The sequence below is a fragment of the Glycine max genome, chromosome 3, assembly GCF_000004515.6.
Source record: "Glycine max cultivar Williams 82 chromosome 3, Glycine_max_v4.0, whole genome shotgun sequence".
Lineage (NCBI taxonomy): Eukaryota > Viridiplantae > Streptophyta > Magnoliopsida > Fabales > Fabaceae > Glycine > Glycine max.
The window spans coordinates 15144476-15162737 of NC_016090.4; the positions used below are offsets into that span (position 1 = coordinate 15144476).

At 32.6% G+C, this 18262-nt stretch overlaps 1 protein-coding gene and 1 long non-coding RNA gene across 2 annotated transcripts; one reads left to right on the forward strand and one right to left on the reverse strand.

Annotated features, from left to right (window-relative positions):
* Positions 1-267: 267 nt before the first annotated feature.
* On the reverse strand, positions 268-4608 carry LOC100793181 (CASP-like protein 5B2). Its single transcript, XM_003520858.5, has 3 exons — positions 4385-4608; positions 1143-1275; positions 268-772 (listed from the first exon to the last, which is right to left on the reverse strand). The coding sequence occupies exons 1-3, from the start codon at positions 4516-4518 to the stop codon at positions 572-574; spliced, it is 468 nt and encodes a 155-aa protein (XP_003520906.1). The 5' UTR covers positions 4519-4608; the 3' UTR covers positions 268-571.
* On the forward strand, positions 3978-4865 carry LOC121174532 (uncharacterized). The gene is made up of 2 exons (XR_005890667.1): positions 3978-4204; positions 4604-4865. It is a non-coding gene; the product is annotated as an uncharacterized lncRNA (long non-coding RNA).
* Positions 4866-18262: the final 13397 nt, after the last annotated feature.

Genomic DNA, 18262 nt, shown 5'->3' on the forward strand with positions numbered 1-18262 from the left:
GTAAAATTCACCAAAAATGAAAAAAAAAATTGAGGATAAAAAGTGCAATTAAACCTAAAAATAACTCAATCTAAGTAAAAGACTATAGGCAATTTGTATATATGCTGAATTCTAAATTATAGTAGCGTGACTCCAATTGCTTTCCATGTTTTACAGGCAGTAAATAAGAATATATACAATCCCACTAGGGTCGCCCTTGTGATAGGAGTTTAGTAAATGCCTGAAGATTTAGGTTTAATTTTCAATGCCGTCATTGTAGACAAAAAAGAAAAAAACAAGAATATATACAATCGCATGCACCCAGCACAAAGAGAACATCTTGGCTACAATAGGGAAGTTTACAGATCATGTCCAAGGCTTACATTTAACCAGAATCTATATCTAGACTTAGAAAGGCGTGCGCGGCAAGATTGAAAAATGGAAAATCAATCAAAGTTTTGAGAAGGGACAAGAGGGAATATTTTGCCCACATGTCATGACAGGTAATGATACATCAAAATTTACAAGAGCTATCAAAGATACGGTGATATCTATGTTGGTCTCTTGTGTCTAGCAAAGAAAATACGTCAAGCTAGACTGAGGCCAAGATCCAGAACATCACATGCGATGACATCGCTGTGAGAACCCAGGTGAGAAAAGCCATGGCTACAGAAACCTGGTACCTGTTGCACGTGAGACGCTTACTAGTCGCACATACAGTCAGGTCTCTTGCATATAATACTACGATTCCAGCTGATGAGCATGCGGCAGCAAGTGACAAAGTCGCTGTTACCTGCATTTCATAAATCACTGATATGATCTCACCAGGCTAGTCACCTCAATTTTCATCAAAATATAAAAACAATTGCGCCATAGAAGAAAAGGGAAAATATTGATTCCAATTCCATCATTATTACAACATATAATTCAGAAATCAAAGCCCAATGATCTTGTCAATACTTCACCAAAGTTTTTAAGATTAACAAGATAAACCAAATAGAGAAACACTATTCTGAATTAGTACATGGTTAATAGAGGAGCAAATGATGTTCAATATTAAATGATGAACTGATGATGATTATGTTTAAGCACGTTATTGTCCTCTAAAATTATTTTTCCACACGAAAATACGAAAAAGATAAGGAAAGTGGCATGATTATTACCCAATCACCAACAACAAACAGGCTGACAAGAATTGGATTTTGTAGGTCTCTCTTTCTCCTCAAAGCATAAATATCAAGGCATGCGAGTCCAAAGCTCCAGAGCACTTGAAGTCCCATTGATGCAATTAAATAGCTGAAGATGCAGGGAAGAACCAGAGAGTTACGTTTACTAGTAAATATGAAATCTATTTAAGACAAAAAATAAAAAAATAATAATAATAAAGGAATCACTTTCTACTTAATAGAAAAACAAAAGAAAATAACATTAAGTAGTAAACAATGCTATCTGAGAATCCAGTGCAGACAACAAATGACTTAAACACTACTTACAAGTTACAACAATGCCCATGGCATACACACACACACACACAAAAATAAAAAAATAAAAACCATTAGCATGTTACACACGACAAAGAAGTCCTCGCACTAAATTAACCAAACTATTCTGGCAGGAATAAGCAATCAATTCCTCTTATTCCCATTAGACCAGACCCCTAAGAATTCTCGAATCTCAAGGGTTAAGGCTAATTTTACACTCATTCATTGCTCAGTTTCAAAATAATCAACTAAGCATATATATTAATATAGAAAATCATCACCATACCATAAGGATTTGGAACAAAACAAAATAATCAAACTAATTTCTAGTGCAAATAAGAATCTGAGCATCTTCAAGACGGGTGAAGATATATTTGATAAGAACACTGTAATAATTGAATTGAAAAAGCACCTCACGTTGTCATAATACTATAATAGAGATTGATTTAGAGATGAAAATGTAATGGGGCTTCAAGGACTCAAAAGCTCACTGCTGGCATGGTTACATGCTAAATAGGTTTCCAAAAATTTTATCCAGCCCACCCCATTTACAGGGTTAAATGAGCTAGTCTATAAGCCAAAGGAATGGTCCATGGGCAGCCCAAACTCATTTTGACGCCTCAACCTAGAATATTCTAGAAGAATTAAAAATACAACAGGCCTAAACTAGTTTCTAAATTCTAACTTACTACAAGCACGATCAAATCATGCCATTGTTCAAAAATGCCATGCATAATGTAGTGTGAGGCTCTTACAATCTTACCACGATCCAAGATATGAGAGATGACATTTTTTAAACTGCAAAAAACAACAGCATATAGTGAAGTTCAAAAAATCTTGTCCTCCTTATGTGTTTGGAAACATTAAAAATGGATTTTAAAAAATATGAACTGATTTTGTTAAGTGAAATTCCATAGATTTTATTCATTTTAATGTAGAAATCCTATCAAATTAGCAGGATTGGATTTTGTTTTTAAATAAATAAACTATTTTTTCCTTATTAGCTTTTTAGCCTACCACTTATAAGTAAAATAATAAACTGTAATCAAATCAATTTGATTTCCACATTGATGAGTTCCAAGCTATTTGATTTTCTAATAAATTCAAATCTCACTCTTAATGATTTCCAAACATAAAATTTGATTTCTGAATCAAAATAACTATAATCGAGTCATTTCCAATTTTAGCTGATTCCAAACATAACCTTAGTTTAGATCTGGTTCACTCAAACTTTCAACGTTATCTTAAACCATGAAACAAGAAATAAATTAATATTAGGGTGTGTTAGAAGATCTTATTGAGTTTGTTTGAGCTTATGAAAATGGCTCATATAACTCCTATAATTTAGCTGATTCTAATTTCAATAAGTTTCATGATAAAGTTTATTAAAATAAGCTATTTATAGTCCATTTCAACAAGTTTCATGGTCAAATTTATGACATAAGCTCTCATGAGATAATGGCTTATTGAACAAATGCTTAATTAAGCTGTTTACCCAAATACACCAGCAAAGATTTGAGAAATAGTAAAAGCCATCATGGGTTATATTCTGTTTAAACTAAGAACTAAAAATAATACACAGAATATATCCCTTTTAAGCACATCAGAATCATCTTGCTAAAAAAGAACCAATTAGTCCACATTGCAGTAAACATCAAAATGTCTATGAAAGTTTCTCAATGCCATAGGGGACTTTGTACCCTCCAGAGAGCGCTGAGCTGGGGGCTTGTGTATCATCCTGGTTGAATCAAGTTCATGCACCTAGAACCTAGTTAAAATGGAGGGATAACAAGCCTCAAACACAGTTAATTCAAGAGCCCTCATCATCATAACCTATCTACATTCTAGACTGAAATCTAACACATCTTCACCCTTATGTTCTTGTAATTTCATTTACTGGTCTGGGTCAGTTTACTCTCCCTATAATTATTTGGCCTCCTCCAAGAGATCTGTGTGAACAGATGAGGTGCGTGTTTGGTTTGGTGTTGGAGAATTGATTTTGGGTCCATAATTGATTTTCGAATCATTTTCACATGTTTGGTTTCACATTGGAGAAGTATTTAGAATCGATTATGGATTGAAGCAACTTTGAGTAGCTTTTGACTAAATCCAAAATTTTGTGCTGAATTTTCCTCATAACTTGATTCTATAATAAAACATCCAAAAATAAACCACATCACTTCAAAATCAATTCTAACCAAAATCAATTTTGCCAACATCCATCCAAGCACACGTGGTCAATTCAGTAGGTAGAAAATTTGGAACGAACAAAGCAATAAACATCATCTTTAAAACAAGTGTAACTCATTTTCACTGGAAAGAATCAGTTCATCACCCCTTTAAAATTAGGGTAAATCATTTTCTTTTTAAGAAAAAAAAAAGTTTTTCAAGCAAATTCTCACACTAAGTCCACCCTTGAATTTTCCACGCCCATGTTCAATAGGACCCCACCACATCCTTCAATTGAAAATTCCATTTTCACTTACCCCTTCTATTTTATTTGATACCCACGCCACTTACGGTTACACCGTATTGTTATCACTATCTGATTTCCAGGTACTAAAGGCCAAAGCTTCGAAACTTCCACAATTAAAAGGTTTTCGAAATCTCCGCAATTGTGGCCGCATCATCCATATTTGTCCGCAGTTTTCCGCGATATCAAAGATCGTAACAAAACCACAACCAACCGTGAAAGTTTACTAAAGCCATGTTTGGAAGCAAAGCCAAAAAATTGAGATTTTCAGGTAACATTCCCCCAAAAGGTCACTTACTCATTTCCGCAAACATTTTCCTTAATCTAGAAATGAAGCACTAACCCTCCCCCCCCCCACCCCCCCCCCCAAACACGCCACAAGCATCAATTTTAATTTAATTTAACTTTTTTTAAAAAGAAAAAAAAAAGAGAGAGAAAAATAGTGGAATACCAGAAAGCAGTGTAGCTAGAGAAGCCAAAGGAAGTGACCATAATAGCAATCGAAGCGGCACCGAAGGCGCATTGGCCGAACCTCAACAGGAACCCGCTAATCGTCCCGGGGCCACCCAACAGCCGTTTCATCATCCCCTCCCTCCTTCCTTCTTTCTTTTTTCCTTCTCTCCCTTTGGGGGAAACCAAAACCCTAATTTCAGAGTTTTTCCATTTGAAGGGTTTCTTCTGCTCCTCACCCTCTCCACATGGGTGTTTGAGAAAGCAGGTTTGAGAGAGAGAATGTGAATCGAAAGGGTGGAATTTGCGGAAGATAACTTTTGGGCGGTAGTAGCAGCAGTAAATGGAATCGTTGGGTAAAGTTTGTGCTAGGAACAAGGATGATGATGATGGTTAATAATGCTTGCTTACTGTTACTATTACTGTTATTCAGGATCTCTTTTGTTAATTTGGGTTAATCATACATTCCATCACTTCACTCATCATTTTACAAATTTTACTATTGCATTTTTCCTCTTCACTTTACAATCATCTTTATTTTATAGGTTAAATTACTCATTTAGTCCTTATAATTTCGTGATTTTTATCTTTTTAGTCCTTATAATTTTTACATTTTAATTCTCTTCTAGCCTTTTAGTTTAAAAGTATTTTTTAGTCTTTATGATTTATATTTTAATTCTATTTTAGTCCCTGTAATTTAAAAATTATAGGGACTAAAAGAGTAAGAATCATGAAACTATAGAGATTAAAAAGACCACTTTCAAAATTATATGGACTAAAAGAGAATTAAAATGTAAACTATAAGGACTAAAAAGATCACTTTCAAACTATAGAGACTAAAAAAGTAAAAATCATGAAACTATAGGGACCAAATAAGTAATTTAACCTATTTTATATTTCAATACTGTGTTAGAAACCGAGCGACATCGTTTTGTAAAAATTACAACATAACTTTGTTTCATATTTAACGGATCAATGAATAATGAAAAAAATTTTAAAGAATATGTTAGTAAAATGTACGGGAAAAAATTGGATAATAAAATTTACAAAATGATGAAATATGCAATCTTTATCTTTAATTTGGATGATTATAAAAGTGTATATATATATATATATATATATATATATATATATATATATATATATATATATATATTGTACCAATTTTTTTGATGGCGGCGACGACGACGAAGCGGGGGCGAGGGCGTCCGAAATCCACGGTGCCTTCGTCAACGAAGAATCAGAATTCGCCTAAACCACAATCGGAGATGGAAACAGGGAAGCATGATGAGATTGAAGATGAGAACAAACTGGATGGGGAAAAGCTGATTGAGGAGAGATCCAAAGAGGTGGAAACCCCTAAAGATGATCCGAAAGGAAATCAAGAGGCGAGAAGATTATGGGTTGACGTGATAAGTGAGAATCGAAATCCAACAAAAGGAAGGATGATGTCTTATGTGGCACCGAAAATGGTAGAGGGACAAATTGAAATCGAGATTGAGGATGAGGACATCGAATCTGAAATTAGATATTGGGAAAATGCCCTAATCCTATATGTGCTGGGGGGTGACCTCAGCATGAATACGATTAAGAATTTCATGGAGAGAAACTGGAATTTTGTGCAGCTGCCAGACTTGTATTATCACGATGATGGGTACTTCCTGCTAAGATTCAAATCACATGACGATATGGAAGTGGTGGTGATGAAGGGTCCCTATACAATAAGAAGCAAGCCGGTGGTACTCAAAGAGTGGAGACCTGATTTTAGTCTGAAGCAGGACATGCTACGAACCATACCGATATGGATAAAACTTCCCAAGCTCCCGTTGTATCTTTGGGGCGAACGAAGCCTTAACAAAATTGGCATTGCCATTGGTACACCCATGGTTACTAATGAATGCACTACCCACAAACTCGGAGTTTCCTATGCCAGGATGTTAGTGGAGGTCGACATTACTAGAAAATTGGTGGAAGCAATTGCTATCAAGGATAAAGATGGTCGGAAAATGATGCAACCTAAGCCTAAGCCTCAATGTCAGAAGATAGGGCATCAATGTGGAAATGGGGTCAAGAAGAAAAAATGGCAGCCTAAGCCTCAACAGGAGAGAAAACACGAAATCCCTGTTGAGGTCTCTACACCAAGGAAAGAAACAACAACGAGTAAAGCTAATGGAGATGAAGGAAAGACATGGATTAGAACTGCTGAACATGATGAAGAGACGTGGACTAAAGTGAGCAAAGCTTCAAAGGATAGAGGTAAATCTATTACATATGCTGAGTCCTCAAATACAGTGCATTGTACCAATGGATTTAGGGTGTTGGAGGTTTTGAATGGCCCCCAAGCCTTTGATTGGGGACCATGATTGTTTCATGGAATGTAAGGGGGCTTAACAAGGCTGGAAAGCTAAGGGAGATAAGCTCCCGTCTCCTAGAGCTTCAGCCAGAAATTGCAATTTTGATCGAAACAAGAGTTAAAGAAAATAAAGCTGCTAAAGTTAGAGAGAAACTTCGCCTAAATGGGAATTATCTTGATAACTATACTTGTCATGCAAATGGTAGGCTTTGGATCCATTGGGACTTAAATAGGGTGGATGTGAAATGTGTTAGCAGGACTAGCCAACTTATACACTGTGGTGTTTATGATGTAACTGGAAATTTCAAGTTTTGGCTAATTGCTATTTATGCAAGTAATGCATTGGATAGAAGGAAAATTTTATGGAAAGATATTGAGAAAATTCATGAGACTCATCAAGGGGCTTGGTGTGTGGTGGGTGACTATAACAACGTGGCCAAGGCCCAAGACAGAATTGGCGGAAAGATGGTTACCGAAGCGGAATTTGTTGATCTGCAAAATATGATGGATGTTACCGGTCTAAGTGAGATGGATAGTATTGGTGATTTCTTCACCTGGTCGAATAAGCGCAGCGCTGATCCAATATATTCCCGCATTGACAGAGTCCTAGCTAATGTCCTTTGGTTTCAAGAGAATACGGATAAGGTGCTGAATGTCCTTCCCCCCAACGTTTCGGATCATTCCTTGTAGTATCTGAATGTTGATCGTGCTAGGAGGACACACGGTTCTTTCAAATTCAATAATTATATGGTTGATATTGCAGGATTTAAGGAAGTAGTTCAGGAAAGCTGGAAGCAACCTACAAAAGGTAGTCCAATGGGTGTTTTATGGCACAAACTGAAAAGATTGAAACAAGTACTAAAAGATTTTAATAAACCTGCCAATGATATCAAGCAGAAAATCGTGAAGGCTAGACAAGAGCTTCACAACGCACAGAATGAGTTAATCAATTGCAGGTTTGACAGTCAAAAGATGGAGGTGGTTAAAAAGCTAATAGAGGTTGTTATTAGATGGAACTCCATGGAAGATAATTATATGATGCAGAAAGCGAAACTTGACTGGCTGAAAATGGGGGTGATGATAACAGTGCTTTTTTTCATGCGTATGTGAAGACTAAAAGTAAAACCAAAAGTATGAGAATGGTACAAACAAGTGATGGTACAGTTTTATCAACTCAGGCAGAAATTGAACAGGAGGTTCTTGAGTTCTATGGCAATCTCATGGGAAAAGCCAACCACAGCTTGAACCATATTGATATTGGTGTAATGAGGAAGGGTAGACAAGTAAACATGGAGCAGAGAAAACATTTAGTGAGCAAAGTGACTGTTAAAGAAATTGAAGATGCTCTTCATGGTATAGGGGACTTGAAAGCCCCCGGTGAAGATGGATACGGCGCAAAATTTTTCAAAGTTTGTTGGTCATTTATTAAGAAAGATGTCATTGCAGCTGTAATGGAATTTTTTGATCATAATAGACTATACAAACCGTTCAACAAAACTGTAGTTACTTTGATACCCAAGAATGATGATGCTAAATGTGTGAAGGATTATAGACCTATCGCGGGTTGCACCACTTTCTACAAAATTATTTCCAAAATCCTAACAGCTAGGTTGGGGGGAGTTCTACAAGATGTTATTAGTCATAATCAGTCCGCGTTTGTGCCGGGACAGAACATCCACAACCATATTATGCTTGCGTATGAGTTAATCAGGGGTTACACTAGGAAAAATGGTACACCGAGATGCATGATGCAATCGAATCTGCAGAAAGCATACGATATGGTGGATTGGAGGGCCCTGGAGGATGTTATGCAAGAGATAGGCTTGCCTAGGACTTTCACAAACTGGATTATGACTACAGTGAAAACAGTTTCCTATAGCTTCAATATTAATGGGCAGATGACAGAAGATATGCAGGCGTGTCGAGGTATCAGGCAAGGGGATCCTATATCTCCTTTGCTATTTGTGATCATGATGGAATACTTTAATAGGATGTTTGACAAAATGCAGCAGAACCCTAATTTTAACCATCATGCGAAATGTGAAAAAATGGGCATAACACACTTGACATTTGCTGATGATGTTCTCTTATTTTGTAGGGGAGATTCTAAATCTGTGGACATGATGCTTGACACTGTTCAAAACTTTTCAGATGCTACAGGTTTGGTAATTAATCCGACGAAATGTAAGATTTTTTTTTGTGGTATTGATGATGAAACCAAAGGAGTTATTAAGAGGACTACAAATTTTGAAGAGGGGCAATTTCCTATTAGGTACCTGGGGGTTCCCTTAACAAGTAAAAAGCTCACCATCACCCATTATTTGCCTCTTGTTGAGAAGATTGTGTGTAGAACCAGGCATTGGACAGCGAGATTACTCAGTCATGCAGGGAGAATACAATTAGTAAAAAGTATTTCTTTCTCTATAACACAATATTGGATGTTGTGTTTTCCAATTCCAAAATTCGTGTTGAAGAAAATTGAAGCAATCTGCAGATCATTCATTTGGACTGGATGTAGTGAGGTGAAGAAGAAAAGTCCGGTGGCCTGGGAGACTGTGTGCAGACCGAAATGTCAAGGAGGACTGGATATTATAAACTTGACTGTTTGGAATCAGGTAACCATGATGAAATGTTTGTGGAATCTGTGCAGAAAATCGGATAATCTTTGGGTTAAGTGGATACATATGTATTACTTAAAAAAAAAGAGTATTATGCAGGTTGATAGCCGGAGTCATTGGTCTTGGATGTTCAACAATATTTTGGATCAAAGAGAGAAAGTCAGGCTGAAACAGGAATGGAATAATTAGATGCAGAGGGATAAATTCTCGATGAAAACCATGTATAACCTGCTAATGGATAAATCTGATCGGGTACCGTGGAGATTTTTGCTGAACCATAATATTGCAAGGCCCCGAGCTATAGTGAATTTATGGTTGACGTGTCATGGTAGAATGGCCACAAAAGATAGGCTGAAAAGATTTGGAATGATCAAAGAAAATCAATGTAGTTTATGTAAGGAGTCTGAGGAATCTATTGCCCATCTATTTTTTTACTGCAAAATTACAAAATCCATATGGGATCAGATTCTTAAATGGATTGAAGTTACTCATGAACCTAAAACTTGGGATGTAGAACTCAAGTGGGCTATTCGAGAAACTGGAAAGAAAGGGTGGAAAGCTAAACTCCTGAAACTAGCACTCACTGAAACTCTTTACGAGGTGTGGTTATATAGAAATGATGAAGTTTTCAAGAATAATGTGAACATAAATATAGTGGATAATATCATAGATAACATAGTATACAAGGGCTGGTATAACAATAAGCTTAGAAAGCATATAGTAACTTTGATGCTATAGGGCTTGGGTTTTTTTTTTGTCGAAGGATCCTGGCTGGATCTCATGAGATCGCCATGTACTTATCTGATTTTTTGAATTAATATATTCCTCTTTTTTGATTCAAAAGTATATTTTTTTATGGACTAATAAGTTATTGTTAAATGAATGAGACCTAATATATAAACGAGCACACTTTTCATATCTTATAGCTTTTGTAAGTATACATCTCATAAGTGCAAAACAGTTTTATTAAGAGTTGTATTTAGCCCCCCAACACCCTGTTAAATTAATTATGTTCATCTATTGTGAAACTAGTGTGTAAACACTTAGTTACTTTTATTCACGTCCATGGGACTTAATCACTATACTTTATGTCCTCTACAAGTGACATTCACCGAGTATGAAAAGCTTGTGTTACCCACAAAGGGAAGTCAATGAATGTTACTTTATCAAATATGTTTTTGTCTCTCTTTATTTGAACGACTGATATTTGAATTTAAGGAAAAAAAAAACAAAATAGAAGGAATTAATAAGAATATTCCTCAAAGGTCACTATCGTCGCAGAAGAGGAGCACATGTAGTTATTTGTATTATCTTTTCCTGTCTAACCAGAGTGCGCTAGGTTGCACCACTTTTAGTTGAGATAACGATCATTTCAAGACTCGGCGTTAATCTCATACTGAATCCTTCATTGAAATATATAAAAGACGTCTCATGTCCAGAATTTTTAGGAATGAAGAATATTAAGTGAAAATGATCAAACATCTCTGAATAGAAACTCTATTAAAATCATTGGACGATATACTATGCACTTAAGCACTTCATCCTTTGTCTAGCAAAGTTTATTTGTATTTAAGCTTATTTGTTTATTCACTCTTTGACTATTGTATTCATTCAAACTTTAATTTGTAAAAACACTTGATGTTAAAAAAAATACTTAAATATTCTTAGATTAAGGAGGAGTCTAAGAATGTGTCACTAAGGACCTAAAGAATATTATTATAATCAAGAGTGACAGTTTAAAATACTTGTATTTTAATCAATCTTAATTAGTGAAATCCTTTTCAAGTTTTTAAAGAAAAACAAGACATAACTCTTTTAGAGTGAACCATCATAAATCAAATGTTTCCACATTTTTCTTAAACTATTTAATTACTATTCTCTTAAACTTATTTTTACATGCTTGATCACTAAATGTTTATTTAAAAAAACCTTTGTGAAAAATTTATTTTATCTTCCATTAGATGATAGTCTCTTGTTTTCACTAGAACTGTTTTGTTTTTGTTTTTTTATTACTGGATGACACAATCAATTTTTGTGTTTTACATATATGCTTGTGACCAAAGTTTTCATTTGTGATAAAGTTATTACATTTCTCTAACACTCTATTTAATCTTATTCTAATGTTATTTTTTTTATTTAAATATATTATCATTGTAAAATGTTCATTACACTATCAATTAATCAAAAGTTGTTGCCAATATAATTTTTAAGATATAGTTATGAACACTTAAAAAAATAGTAATTATTGAAATAATTAAATAATAATATAAAACTTTTTTATTAAATACAATAATGTAAAACTTCTTTATACACGATATAGAAACTATTTACTCATATTATATAAGGCTCACACATTTATTTAATCACAAGCATTATATATATATATATATATATATATATATAATAGTAATTAATTAATTAATTAATTAATTAATTTTTATTGCATAAAAAAAATTTACTTTTTATAATAACCATCTTTAAAGTTATATTTATATGATTTTTAGTACAGGTGAACATCGGTCCGATTAGAACTTAAAATGATCACCCATCCAAAGTGAAGTGGAGGAAAGAATGGAGGTGAGACAAAAAAAAAAAAAAAAAAGAAGATAAAACACATGAACAAATCTGGAATATTGAGAGCATACATGAAAGTCTTCTTTCAAAAGAAATGACTCGATGAGAGACTCATTCGTAAAGCTTTTCGTGAAGCTTCTAAAGAGAAACGTTGTTGCTATATATGAAAAAAAAATGTTAACAATAACAATGATATAATAATATGATACTGCAGGTGAGAATGAGAGAAAAGGGGTGCAATGCAATGTTGAAAGGCACAATGCTGAATGCCTGCAACTCTGCAAGGAAACTCAACACGTCTGAATTTGAAAATTAAACTCCTTGTCCTTACGTGTGACGCTTTGTTTGGTCGGTGCAGATATTAATGGATTATTACTCTTTTCTAACCCGCATCTCTCCAAATTATCCAATTTTAACCATTTTTTTTATTTAATCAAATCCGAAGTCCAAATCCAAGAATTTTTCACCCCAAGATATAAAAAAATTACTCAAATACTACCGCCTAAAAATTATTCACATAAATAATACAAACAATTATTTAAGGTGAGAAATCAGATTTCTCAAACCAATTTTTCACTTTAATTTTATTTTTTGAATAGAAACCGATTTTATAACATATTATTATTTATCGTGCATGATAAATGACGTTTGATATAAATATTGTATCATGTACAGTAAACGATTTCACCCATGTTTTTTTTTCCTAAAACAACCTTACTAGATCTTGAGGAAGGATGATGTCGTAAGACCTTTAATTTTTTTTTTCAAAGCATAGTTCAAAATGTGTTTTTTTTGTTTATTTATTTATTTTATTAATTTCAGTTTTATTTTTATATATTTCTTAAATAGTTTTCTATTTTTTAGTTACATTTTTTTTAAAAAAAATTAACTGTTTCTTAAATTGTTTTTATTTGTTTTAATTTTTTCAGTTCACTAATTTATATATATATATATATATATATATATATATATGTGAAATCATAAAAAGTATAATTTATATAGAATAGAATTTAAGAAAAGGGCATATATATTTAAGTGATCTAATTATTATTAAAATTGGATATATTTTATTTATTTAATTTGTTTAAGTAAAATAATTAGATCACTTAAATATATATATTTTTCATAAATATTTAACAAAATTATATTTATATTATGTATTAAAATATATGCATTTTTTATGCATTTTTCTTAAATTCTATTCTGTATAAATTATATTTTTATAATTTAATATATATAAATTAGCGAACTAAAAAAATTAAAACAAAAACAAAACAGTTAATTTTAAAAAAAACTGTAACAAACAAAATAGAAAACTATTTTAAAAAACAAAAAAAACAGTTTTTTTTAAATGTAACAAAACAAAACTGAAATAAGTAACAAACAAATTAAAAAAATGAAAAAAAAAACACATTTTGAACTGTATTTCAAAGAAAAGACCTTATGACATGGCTTCCCCAGGTGTAGTAAGGTCGTTTTAGAACAAAAATCAAGAATTGATTTCACAACATCAAAATGAAAAAATTAAACGAAGGTGAGAAATTGACTTTGGGGACTGATTCCTCGGATATCTGTATCATTTGTACCATTTATATTTATAGTAAGTAATCAAATATATGTATTTTTCTTAAATACTATTAGAGATAATTTATACTATTATAAATTAAATATTAGTGTTTAGTCAAATTGTCATCATTTATCGTGTACGATATAATGTTTATATCAAGTATCATTGACTTGTACGATATAAAATAAATATAACACGTTATGTAATCAATTCCTTGGAGAACCGATTTCACAGCGTAAAAATAAAAAATAAAATAAAACAAATGAGAGAAATTAATTTGGAGAACTGATTTTTAACGTGATTTGTATTGTGTAAATAATTTTTGATTGTATTATTTAAATAATTTTTTAATATTTTTTATTATTGGGATGAAAAATTCCCGAACCTAACCGTTGGAAAACATTATTTTTAAGGCAGATTTCTCGGTTTTCGATCGGGCCATTGATTTTTGCTTACCCTAATTTTTAGTTGATTGATAATTAAGAATGTTTTTATTGAACTCATCTAATTTCTAATATCTGTTGAACTCAGGTAAATATATAGATAATAAAAAATGATATTGTTGTCCAACAATAAATTGTCATGAAAAATAAAATTATTAACTTGATAACAACTACTCTCAAAAGTCATGTAAAAATGTAAAATGATTTTAATTAAATGACAATGAAAAATTTATACAATAGTAATATATCCAAATTAAACTCTTTTAAATTTAGCTTAGCAGCGCGATTGTTTTTATGTTAAGAGGTCATAAATATTCTATATAAGAGACAATCTTACATAAATAATCAAGTAATAATTATATAAGAGACAATCTTACATAAATATTCTATTTTACCGAGTGTTCAATAAAAATATAATAACAAATTATACAAGAAGGAATGACATGCATTTATAACACATACAGTTTTTTTTCAAGTTTAAAAAGATTTTTTTGCCTCATAAGCACAATAACAATCAAACAACCGTGACACTGATAATCTCATAATAACAAAAGGAACAAACAGATAAAATATAAATATAATAATAACTAACAGTCATCAAATTTCATAGAAATTATATATAATATAGGCTTAAATATATTTTTGGTTCCTAAAAAATACTCAACTTTTGCTTCTCGTCCTTGATAAATTTTTCCTTTGAATCGGGTATTTAATATTTAAAAATTTTTATCTGAAGTCTCTGTCGTTAATCGAAATCCGTTAACTATTTACGTAACTGTTAATCGTCGGACACGTCACATTGGCATGCCAGGTGTACTGAGTGAGATTACAAGTAGGAATTAAATAAAAAAAAAGATTAAAGAGCAAACAATGGCATTGATACTTTTTAAAAATTAAAAAATAAAAAATCTTATGTGTAACACCACTCAGGCAACGAGTACACATTGCATTACACGTCGCATACCAATGTGTTTGGTATAACGATCATGTAAGTAGTCAATGAATTCCGATTAATGACAGAGACCTCAAACAAATTTTTTTAAATATTAGGGATCTGATTTGAAGAAAAAATTTATCAGGAACCATATGCAAAAGTCAAACATATATCAAGGATCAAAAATATATTTAAGCCTAAAATTAAAGAGAACTATCGGACTAAAGTTTTATTAGCTATCATGCATTAACTTGAATAATTCTAATTTTTAATTTAATACGTGTTAGTTAGGGTATGAAAAGATAAATTTATAATGCATAATATATTTATTATTTATGCAGAGAAATAAAAATACGCACTGCAACAACTTCTGTGATATATAAAGAGAGAGATAAATGAAAGATCAATTTACATCGAGAGTAATTCTTTTTCTGCATTGGCATTACCATTCATTTTCTTGTATTAAGTCATTAATATTGTCCGCTTGATTCTAAGATAATGAATGATAAAGATGAAGTGTAAATCTGAAAGAAATTTTTTCTTGATTTAAGTGAATCCTAATTGCACACTTACCTTGCTACGGTTGATTCTTATGAACATTCCCATCAAAGAAAGAAAAAAGGTAACGTAGGTGCAATGCAGGTAACCAACTCTTTTCCATTTTTGTTTTTTTACTACAACTGTATTAATTTACTACAACTGTATTAATGCTTTGGGACTAATTAATATTGTAAATTTTCTCTTTACTTTTGAAGAATACTATTTTCAAACTATTCCCATTAAGTTTCTATTTTTTTTTCTATACTAATTCCTTCCAAAAATCTTACTTAAACTCAATAAATTTAAATTAATTAAATTTACATGGTCATTTCCACAGCTAAGGATTATGGTCATTTTTAATAGAAAAAGAAAATAAAAGTTAATAATAGAAACTGTTAAAAGACATACTATGTAAAAAAATCTAATTTTAAATACGTTCTTTTTAGTGAAGATTTAAAATGTGAGTGTACAAAATTACAATTATATCTAAATATTTAGATAATATAAGATACTTATTATTTAAATTAAAGTAAATCTATTTAGATAAAATCTCTATCTAAATCATAAAATAAGATTTAAAATGTGAGTACTAAATTCTAAGATAAGATATTTACTCTTTCATAATTGAACTAGATTAATATAGAAAATCTGGGAAAGTATAAGGAAGGCAAAATCAAATCTTTGGCAGATATAACTTAATGAATACAACGCACACAATCAATCTTTAACTAACTATCATTTTGGTGGCAATTTTGAAAAATTCGCTGTTACATTTTATCTCTCAATATAACAGGAAAAAGAACTAATTCAGTATAGGAAATCCAAAAAGCCACAAAGGAGAAAGAAAGACAAGAATGTCTGAGGAAACTCACCAAGAAAACAAGAACGCAATTGAGTTCCTTGATGAATACACTTTCTATTATGACGAGGAACATGAGAAGTGGTTTAAGGAAAGAGATAAGTAGTGGGCAAAGAGCATACCATGCTACAAAGAAGACTCAACGAAAGTAGTCTTGAACTCAGTCGACTTTGACTTCAACAACCATAACAAAGATTTAGATAAGTTCTTGAAGAATCTTGCCACTCGTGATTCTTCCCCTCAGCTTGAGGTTCTTGCTCTTGCTCCTTCAACTTATGAGGTTCCTGTCATTCTTGCTCCAACCACTAGTCCTATTGTTGATGCCCCTACCAAAGTTCTTGCTCTTGCCATCGATGAGGTTGTTGCTCCCACCTTAGGTTCCTACCCTTCAAAGGGTCTTCATCCTGTTCCTACCCCTCAGAGAGTTCATGCTCATATTGTTGCAGCTACTCCTCCTACTCCTTGATGGGTTCAGGTTCCTTCCCCTTAGAGAGTTCTTGGTCATACTGCTCTTGCACCTCAGAGGGTTTATACTTTTCTCGATTTGGTTCCTGTACTGTCTGCCCACACAACTCATGTTTGTGCCCCTCAGAGGGTTTTTGCCTCTCAGGTTCCTGCCAAGTCACTGGAGCAGACATTAAATAGCATTGCATTTGAGCAGGTGCATGTGCCAATCAGCTACCAACACCACTTGCTTTCGCATAATACGAAGTCCAATAGCATCAAATTATTTGGTGACTCATCCCGATCAGTTCATTGCAACAAATACACACATTGGATAAAAGAAGGACATAGGTCATTTGTCCTTGGGCTTGAGAAATATGAACATGGAGGATGGAAAAACATTTCAAAGAAATTTGTTCCAACAAAAACTCCAACTCAAGTTGCAAGTCATGCTCAAAAATATTTCGAACGCAAGAAAGCCCCAAAGAAAGAGAAGAAAAGAAGAAGCATCCATGACACAACCTTAGAAGACATTGACATGATTGTTACTCCCCACATTGATAAACATAATTAGGTTCCTCCTCCACCAAATTTTGCAATGCAACCACATGAAATACAACAAGCACAACACACACAGCAACAATTCAACTTACATAATTCATTTCATCAAATGGGTGGATGTAGAAATTTTAACAGTGCCCATCATCAAAATGAGTTGGATCTTGCTATGCAATAGTTCCTACACAATATGCCTCATTAAATGGTTGGATATGGATATTCTAATGATTTGCCTCATGACATTGAGCACAAGAATTGATTTTTGGTGGGATGTTGTTCCCTTCATTATGCCGGTAAATTTTTAGGGCTTCTTTAGTGTAGGTTCACTTTTCCTTGACATGGATTTCTATCTAGTCCCCCCATGATGTTTTGTTATTGGTCTTTTGGCAATAAAGCTGGAGTCAGTTAGGTTTTTAATTGAATATTTTCATCCTTGCTTTCAAGGATTGACTAAAATAGTAAAATGTTTTTTCTTAATCGATTTTTGAATGATTCAATAAATATAAAAAAAAAACTTTTTTTGATTTGGGTTTGAAAGTATCAAATTCATTATATTACATTTTGTGGCATGAACTAGTCTCTCTATGTACGTTAGGGTTGATGTGAACTTATATCTCTGCACTTTAGAATTTATTCTTCAGAAAAGTATTTTCTTGTATTTTAATTAATATTTGCTTGGGTTGGGAGAGTTTGCATAACGCTTTAAGTGCATGCCATAAAGGTATAAGAGTGGGAAGATTCTAATCCTTAGAGAAGGTTTGTCCATCTGCATGTATGCTTTGAACTATCTCTCTTCCATTCAATGATATGTCTGTCTAATCAATGGGAAGCTAATGACAATAAGTTACCAAATTATATATCTCAGATAGGCATACGTTACTGCTGGACCCTATACTTGGCACATGTTTGTCATTTTGTTTTGTTTTCAATCTTGTTGTTGTAAGTTTGTGAAGCCTATTGCCACTTCAAGTTAAACAATAGCTAGCATA

What these genes read in the sequence shown, in the direction of transcription:
- LOC100793181 (XM_003520858.5), bottom strand. Translation starts at nt 4,518, where the DNA reads ATGATGAAACGGCTGTTGGGTGGCCCCGGGACGATTAGCGGGTTCCTG. An exon ending in TCTAGCTACACTGCTTTCTG is followed by an intron (nt 1,276 to 4,384) that starts GTATTCCACTAT and finishes CTGCATCTTCAG; the next exon opens with CTATTTAATTGCATCAATGG. An exon ending in TGTTTGTTGTTGGTGATTGG is followed by an intron (nt 773 to 1,142) that starts GTAATAATCATG and finishes TATGAAATGCAG; the next exon opens with GTAACAGCGACTTTGTCACT.